The 8,834-nt window shown below is 48.9% G+C and overlaps 1 protein-coding gene across 4 annotated transcripts in view; it reads right to left on the bottom strand.

Moving 5' to 3' along the window:
* Positions 1 to 30: 30 nt before the first annotated feature.
* PMEPA1 (prostate transmembrane protein, androgen induced 1) overlaps positions 31 to 8,834 on the bottom strand; it is a 43,108-nt gene continuing 34,304 nt past the window's right edge. The window contains exons 1-4 of one of the 4 annotated variants that reach the window (XM_027881249.1): positions 7,224 to 7,247; positions 6,901 to 7,055; positions 699 to 752; positions 54 to 602 (exon numbers count right to left, since the gene is read on the bottom strand). In XM_027881249.1, coding sequence (XP_027737050.1) covers positions 54 to 602; positions 699 to 752; positions 6,901 to 7,055; positions 7,224 to 7,239 — 774 coding nt within the window. In that variant the 5' untranslated portion in view covers positions 7,240 to 7,247. Of the gene's footprint in view, positions 603 to 698; positions 753 to 6,900; positions 7,056 to 7,223; positions 7,248 to 8,834 lie in introns of those variants that run through there. The other 3 variants (XM_027881247.1, XM_027881246.1, XM_027881248.1) reach the window with 3 other exon arrangements.

The raw sequence follows: 8,834 nt of genomic DNA, 5'->3' as shown, positions 1-8,834 counted from the left end.
TTTTTTTTTTTTTTTTTTTTTTTTTTTTTTTTTTTTTTTTTTTTTTTTTTTTTTTAAAAGGGGTGCCCTTTTTGTTTCTCTTTCTCTTTGTTCCACGCCGTTGTGCTCTCAAGGCCATTGATCTGTGAGTGATGGAGTCTGCTGCCCTCCAAGATGGGGGGCATCCCGTTGTTGTTCTGCTGGTGCTGGTAAAACGTGGAGCCCGGGTAGTGCCCGATGACCTCGCTGTAGGTCGGGGGCGGCCCCTCCATCCTGCCATTGCTGCCATAGCAGGTCGCGCTGATGCCAGAGTTACTGCTGGGGGGGCACGGCCCCCCGTACACCGAGTTATCTATCAAGTCACTGTCGAAGATGGTTCTGTTGGGGGGGGCCCGCACCGACTCTCTGTTGAGCTCCATCTGCTGCTCGGGGTCGCGCAGCTGCAGCGTGCAGGGTCCCTGGTACGGGGGGGGCTCCTCGCCGTCCGACAGCGAGATGGTGGGCGGCAGGTCGATCTCGTGCTGCATGTAGGGGTAGGTGGGCTGGAACCGGTTGAAGCGGTCCCTCTGCAGGAAGGATGGCACTGCCAGGCGGTCGCTGGGCCTCGGGGTGTAGATTTGCTGCTGGAAGGGAGAAAGAGAGAGAGAAAGAGGGCGAGGAGCGTGAGACGCTGCAGCGTGGGACGGCGGGAAAGGCAGTGGTGCCTGCATCGCCCTCACCTCTGTTATCCCGTTCCCCGACACGGTGCTTTCCGAAGGCCACAGGCTTCCCTCCTGCATTGGAAAGGAGAAGAGAGGGCAGAGTGAGTCTGACTGCCAGGGTGGCCTAAAGTTCCCTCTGCAAGCAGCTCGTGCCGGGTCTCACCCCAGAGCCCAGGTAAGACGCTGCTGCTGCCACCAACAAGTTCCTGCCCTGCTGTGGCAACACACAGCACGTGACCAGAGGAATTCACTATGATCACACCTGCTGGGTATCACAGAGGTCCATTCTAAGGTATTACCACTGAAAACACCCCTTCTGATCAAAATTTCCTTCCATGTTCACCTCCATTTCTATTGAATAGATCATCTGCAGAATGAATGATGAGAACGACACCAGCAAACAACCCTCTCTCCCATTTGCAGACTTTCCCCCCTCTCGCCCCCACACACCCAGCATGGATCTTTCCCCGGTTCAAACATGCCAGAGGAGTATTTTTCAATTTGTGATCCATGAGCCGTGGGTGATTCACAAGACATCAGAAAATGCTCCATGAAATAATGACAAGATTAAAAAAAAAAAAAAAAAAAAAAAAAAAAAAAAAAAAACACAAGCCAAAAAAAAAACCCCTCACACCCACATTCTGATGCACACAATCAAGGAAATCATGGGAAAATAAAGATAATAAGCGAAGAGCCAAATGTTAAGCCTAATTTTGATTTGGCTAAAAAAATAGAAATCTGTAGCAAGGGGATGGTTCCAGAGTATTTTTTCCACAAAATGATAAGCGGTCTTTAGCTTAAAACAGACTGAGGGATTGAGGTGTAGAGGTTTCCTTACACTGCAAACATCACCCTGATCCTGCAATCCAAACCCCGGCGCCAACAACCCCAGGCATGATAAAGCCACAATTTCCCCCAAACCCTGAGATTAGTTTACAATTCATGATCAAAACAAACAAACAAAGGTTCTTCCCATCTGCTGGTGATACTCCGAGCGTACACAGTTCACCCCAGACACTTTTGCCTTAGGGACTGAAATATTTAAATATTGCTAATATTCACATATAGCAACATCCCTCTGGCAGGCAGGACTGGAGGAAAACAGCCAGAAGGCTTGTAATTATAACCTGGAATAGCTGGCACTTCTCAGTTCCTTGTAGGTGAATCTCCAGTTCTGGCACTAGCAAGTCAGGCACAGGCAGAAGTACTTACCACCAGTGGAAAAAAAAAAGCCAAGAGAAAAAGGAATTCCCTTTACCTTTAGGTGTCCCACTCAAAGCCTATGTGCAGGGCCCTCCAGGTGTGGAAAGCACACACCTTCCTGCTATGAGAACACGTATTTCTCTAATGCTGGGGGGCCCAGGCAGCCCCATGCCCACCAACACCCTGTGAAAAGCTGCAGCTTTCCCACAACACCACGGGCACCTTCCCTGATAAAGTCTGATCCTCCCTGGACCTCATCCAGCTGTGAAGCACATCTGGCCTCATCCCAGGATGCAACACACGAGGGAACACGTTGCTGCATTCCTTTGCAGCCATGGCAGCGTCTCCAATCCCCCTCCTGACACAGCCAGGGTGTCCCTGTGGGCAGTGCCAGACCCCAGCGCTGTGACAGGAGCCTCAACACCCCACTGCAACACACACCAACTGCCCAAAACACAGCACCAGCACTGCACTAAAATCTGAGGAGAAACCACCCATTACATCCCCCTGCCCTCCCCTTTTCTTATTTTCCCCAGCTTCAGAATATATTTTCTCCTGTGGTATCGCACTTGGTATCAGATATGGACAGAATCCATCAGGTTCCTGTTTTTCAAGCTCAGCTCTGCACATAAACCTCAAGGCAGTCCTGGTGCCAGTGCAAGGAAAACAGTGATTTATATGGAAATGAGACGACCTGGATTCTTCCCCCTTCTTGGTATTTTTTAGGAGCACCTCCTTGGAGCAGAGGTTAAGTGCCACAATACCCAATACCGGCACCTTCCCTGGCCACAGCTGAGGAATGTGCTGGCTGAGTGACAGCCCTTCCCCGTGTTTCCTACAGACCTTGAGATTCCAACATGCAACTGTTTACACAGGCATCGACTGTTTAGTCTGGTCCATTTTACATGGATTTCTTGCCTGCAGGGATAGGCTCCAGTCAAATTCCCCCAGCAGCTAAAAGATCCAAGAGGAACTGCATCTGCCACAGACCAAATCCTTGCTTCTGACCCCCTGCTCAGCCATGGCACTGACACCAAAGGGCACAGGGAGGATTGCCACTGCCACCATGTGCAGCGCCAGCCCCTCACCTCATCCCAAAGGATGCCAAAGCAGCGGGCAGGAGCGGGAAGCACTCCGAAAATTGTGTTTACTTTACCATGCCCCCGTGGCAGACTTCCTGAGCAGTGAGTACCCCGTTGCCTTCTGCTAGATGTTTTATATTTAACTTGGCAGTGGGCAGTGCCATGGCAATATCCCATCTGCTTCCCCCTTTCCTGGGAATGATGTCAGTCAGTGCCCACGAGGGTGGCTGTATCCAAGTGTGGGGAGCATTGCCGTGCTCAGCTGGGACATCCCACCGTGGCAGGCAATTGGGAGAGCACCTACACAGCATCCCCTCCCCTTAAGTACCCAGAGTCTGCACCAATATCACATCCAGGTGTTTGGAAGAAAAGCTCTGGCTCACACACCAACTCATCTGTTTGCACAGATGAGGTCCAGGAATGATGCTCTGGGCAACACATGGATGCAAGAGCAGCAAACCAGTACAAACAGCACTAAAATGGGATCCTCAGAGATATAAGGAGCAGACAGGAGATCTGATTTCTGTAGGAGCTGGACCTCTGCAGCTGTTATTAACCACCTCTCCCGGGACTCCAGAGCCTGACCGCTCACCACCACCGACACACTACCGTGAGCGCACCTGGGAATGGCTCAGCTCTCCTAAAAACTCCAAACAGGATTAAAATTGCTGGAAATCAGTAGTCAGAAGAGGGGAAAGCCTCAGGGACAGAACACAGACATGCTTTTAGCCTTCGCTTTGTCCCTGGGATGGCTCCACAGCCCCACCAAACCAGGTAAAACTGTGCTGCCCCAGCGGGGCGGTCACTGCCGGAACCCTCGTCCTCGGGGCTCCCCTCACTCACCTCTGATTTTCAGAATATTTAGGACTTGAATCCATCTCAACAATGAACAGTCTAGAAAGCCATGGGTTTCTGAAATGAAAGCTGAGATTCTGCTGTCTGGTAAGCAATGGAGCTGTAAAAGCCTCCGCAAGTATTCCAGGACTTGCTGCAGAACCTAAAATTACTTTTTAATTTCTTTTTAGAGAAATCAATCTTCCACATTTATAGAACTACTTGTTTTAGTAATGTCAGAGAATTTTCTCTGCAAAGCTGCATGGTGCAAATTAAGCTCCTGAGCCTTCAGAGGGACTCATATTTTCCATTTTGGGGGACAAAGGAATGCTTGGAAACTGCACTTAAACCACTTTTTCCTGGGGGAGTGGGATACCACTGTTCCAAAGGTGCAGGGACAGTGTCATTCTTATTGCAAAAAAAAAAAAAAAAAAAAAAAAAGTTTTCAGTAGCATTTCTTAAATATTCTTAGTTCTGGAAAAATAAAATTACTTGTCATAAGGAGACAGAGTTTGAGTACAGCAAGAACAGTGATGGAGAAACACATGAGGTAATTCAAGACCGGCTTGCCAGCGAGAACCGCATTAAAAAAAAAAAACACAACCTTTAGGGAAATTAATTTCTCCTTCAGCTGTAATTTTTGAGCTACAGCAATGAAAAAAGGCAACTCCTGGAGACCGAGCATCCTCCTGACCAGGGGATGAACTGCTTTAATATTTCAGAAGATGAGAAGCGTGAATGCAGCTCCAGTGCCCGTCTGCGGTCACGACACCAAAATGAAGTTTGGGATTTAAAAAGCCCAACACCAGTTCAGTGCAAGTTTAATGGATTACATAAACCAGTATCCAGCCCTGAGTGGCCTCTGCCTGCCAACACCCCGCCCTCCTTCAGACTGGAGCTGTTTTCTGCTAAAAGACACACTGTGCTGAGCCTGAAAAGTGCTGCCTTTAAGATCTTCATTATGCTGGATCCCACTGTAACGAGATTCCCACTCATTAGCACTTGAGGGGCTTCTCCATCCCATCAGGAGGGTGCTTGGACCACAGGGAACCTCTACTGCCACTCCAACAACGCTGCACACCCAGCACAGGCAGGGCAGGGAGATGGGGAACAGTTCTAAAGAGGGGAAAAAAACCACTAAAATTCCACATTCTTATTTCTTATTTCTCTCCTTACAGAAAAGGTTTCAAAGACCCCACATCCTCACTGAGGTCGAGCAGAGGCACAGAGGTAAAACTCTGCCAAAAAGCCATTAAATGGCTGATGTGTCTGAAAACTGAGCTGGGCCCAAAAAATGGCTGAAAATGTTGGCCTGGTAAAATTCAAAAAATTAGAAAGAAAACAAAGAATAAAAGGAAAAAAGAATTATTTTTTAAAACAGCCCATTTTTCATTCAACCTGAAATTTCTGGTAAATCTCCATGTGATTTTAAAAACTTTTCAAAGAAAATAAAAACAAGCCACTTAAGAAAACAGAAATTAGTATATTAAAATAAAGAGGGCTTGATGTGAATATTGCTTTAGAAACATAAAATGAAACATTTGGCATTGTCCAGGTAAAACATTCTGGGCACGATAAAGCAGTAAAAAACTCTGAAAATGGGAAAACAACATTTCTGCTATTTTTAATAACTCATGTGCTCAGGTGCCCACTCTTTGCTACTGCTGGGTATGCACAGGATGATAAGAGGAACACAAGATTTCTGTGACCCCCAGAGAAGCCAGGATGCCTGTAGGGAGTTCATCTCTGATCCCCAAAGCAGGGAGGTGTCTGAGTGATCTCCCACCAGCTGGTTTAATGCGGGATCAGGTGGGATCAAGCATTCCCAGCACTCTGATCCCGCTGCAGCAGGACAGGCAACCCCGAGCTGGGCTCAGGGCCGTGCACTCTGCAGATGTGCTCCGCAGCCCATGGGATGAAGGGTGGGTTAACTGAGCTTGGGGTTTGCACAGATCTCCTTCCCAAGGGGAATCTTCCTCAGTCGGCACAAAGCAACTGATAAGCGGCCTTCGTCTGCTGCGTGTGGTGTGTGACAACACGAGCAGCTACGAGGGACAGCCCTGGGCAGCCTTCAACTGCACTGCACTGAAGGCTGGTTCAGTGAAAGATGTTTGGTATCTCCCTCAGGAAAAAAAAAAAAAGTGGAAAAATAGAATAAAACAAAAAAACCCAGGCAATCCCAGTATTTGATTGTTTTTCTGCAGCGAGTACAGATTTGATTCAAGAGAGCACTGCCCCACGCAGACCACCCTACCCTGGGACCCTGCAAAGGAGGGGCCATGGAGCGGTGACCTTCAGGGAGCCCCTACTGTTTAAAGAGCTCTAAGAGCCTTCAGGGTGAAAGCTAAAAAATAAAAATAAAAAATATCAGTACAAGATACCCCTGCGCTGAAGACAGAGCCAGGGAGGCAGCTGTGAATTAAACACTGCCCTGCAAGAAAATGTGATGTCTTTTCTCTGTACATCCTTCTAAGTCTCTCTGAGACACTGCATTTGAGAAAACTGCATGAACCATTATCTGCCTCGAGGCTGGAGAGGTTTCCCCTCTAATCCCTGTCAGAGGTACAATTAACATGTTTCTCCTCAGGCTTTTATAAGGCAGGGAGCCTGGGTTACAGAGAACCTCTCGTGCACCTCCTTGGAGAGATTTCTGCTTGTCTGGCTGACAAGTGTTTTCTGGCCCTTCTACCACCAGCAGTGGTGAAAACTGGAGCAAGTCTGTCAGGATTTCCTATTCTCTGCAAGGTAGGCAATAAATTTTTATACAGCCATTTGAGACTAACTGGAGTCAAAGCACTCAACAGCTTGGGGCTGCTAAAACGAGGCATATGAACCCAAACCAGCTGAGGGTACGTGGCAGTTTCAGGAACAGGACATGCCAAGAACAGCCTGGTGCAGTTACTTTACTGGTGTAAAATCCAAACTGCAAAGCTCAGGGCAAAAGCAGATGCTGTAGCTGTCCCTAACTTAGCACATACAGAACCCTAAAGAGCCGGAGCCACCCCTGAAAGGCTCCCCCACCCCCAATAACTGAGAGACAGACGATGCCAAGGCCAAACATGATCTCACACTGGTGGCTGGAAGAGCAGGGTATGACTTACTGATGAGAGGTTCTCGTCTCGCCGCCTGCCCTGGCTGTGCCGGCTGATGAAGGATCGCGCAGAGAGTTTGTAGTGGTTCAGCAGACACGTGATCACCACCACCATCACCATCATCACCACCACGATTATGATTATCTGTACAAACTCCAACTCCGCTGCAAGAGAGAGAGACAGACAGACTTTGAGCCATCAGGAAAAGCAACACGTCACTGAGCACAAGAACAGCTAATGTGGCCGAGATGCAACGACTCTGCTCATCCTTCCCCTTAAAGCTCTCACACGTGCCTACGTGGGCTCTGTGTGCTTTGAGCACAGCTACTTACTTAATAAAAACCTCATTAATTCACTTTTTCACTGTCACAGAAGGATCTCCAGGAGGTATCTCTAAGATCTGCAAAGCAGCGTTTCCAGGCTACAACACAGACCAGACTTCCCCAAACCCTCCTGGCTGCAGTGTGCTAGGCATCCCCACTGCCAGGTACAAATCCAGGAGCATCCCAGTGCCTCACTCAGGGCCACATAGCCATGAACCAGCATAACTCCTCCTAATGAAACCATTTAGCTGAACGCAAGCTGAATTTCTGCAATTCTCTTCCCATCACCACCGCTCCTTCCTCCAGGGAGGACTGGACTGGAGTCCTCCTCAGCACATCCCTGCACCGGGCACACATCCCCTCTGTCAGGGGCATCACAGTGGGAGCCCAGGGGATGGCACAGCACAGCAGGCACTGCAGCCCCCCTCTCTCCAATGCTGCCCATCCACCACGGGAAGCAGGCGGGGAGACCTCCTGCTTTTTGGTGAGACGCCTGATGGGTGCAACGCGTCTGCCCACGGGGGCCACATCCCGGAGCTCCAGACATCCCTCGGCTCAGGGCTCGGCCACCTGACAGTGGCAGCTTGAGTGGCTTGGACTGGCATAAAGGAAAGCTGCCAGAAACCCTCCAAACAAACAAGAACAAGCAAACAACAGACTACCCGGTTAACTCTGCAGACACTTGGCAAGAGGCAGTAAGAAGCCACTCCTAAAATTTCCTAAGGAAATAATTCCTCACACCTCTCTGAGGCTTAGGAAAATTGAGTACTAGAGGCAAACGCAGCACTCCCCGGGTCGTTGTTTCCATGCACTCTGCAGCCAGGGAATACCTGCCATCCCCAAACCACTCAGCCACTCCTCCAAACTCCCCTCGTGCCAACAGCGCCCAGGGCTGGGCAGCAGCAACTCCACTGTCCAACATACGGGAGGGGCCAGACCAGCAACATTTAATAGTTCTGGGGATTTACACTTTGTTTGCTTCTCAGTAGGGACAGCTATAAAATCCAGTTTAGGAAAGCTGTGCCCTAAGCTATCGTGGATGCTGCCATCTGTATTTAATCTGTACAGACACACACATATATATCTGTATATACACGGCAAAGCCCAGCAGACCTCCAAGGACAGCATCACACCGCTCACGCCAGCTGGGGTGGCTTCTGCTGAGTCAGGCAAATTTATTATTTTTTTTTAAATTTTTTTTTATGGAAAGTTTTCTCCTGACAGGTGGCATTTGAGTGCCAGTAAAAGCAAATAAATGTCAAGAAAACAGTCCAGGTGGTGAGTGCTGCCAGTTACCTTGGAGCTCTTTCTGCTAAACAGCAGCTATTTCTGCCACTGCCCACCACCTGCAGAAAGTAGAATTATGCCTTGAAAGCAGGAGCCTGATCTGGCACTTCGAGTTAGATGCATGAGGGACTTGGAGCACCCCTAAAACGCAGCTCCTCTACACCAGAAGGATGCACATGGGGTGGGAAGAGAGGGATTAAAAACCAAACGTTGCAAAGGAGTTTTGCCTTAAAAATGCCTTTCAGCTGTAGGCATCTTAAAGGATAAGCTCTGGGTCTTTCACAGCAACCCCAGCAAGGTGCCCAATGCCACTGTGAGAGGAAGAGCATGGAT

The sequence above is a fragment of the Empidonax traillii genome, unplaced genomic scaffold (genome assembly GCF_003031625.1).
Source record: "Empidonax traillii isolate 1590-97213 ecotype Southwest subspecies unplaced genomic scaffold, ASM303162v1 scaffold86:size2944007, whole genome shotgun sequence".
In the NCBI taxonomy this organism is placed as follows: Eukaryota; Metazoa; Chordata; class Aves; order Passeriformes; family Tyrannidae; genus Empidonax; species Empidonax traillii.
This window is presented reverse-complemented; position numbering and strand designations above follow the sequence as displayed.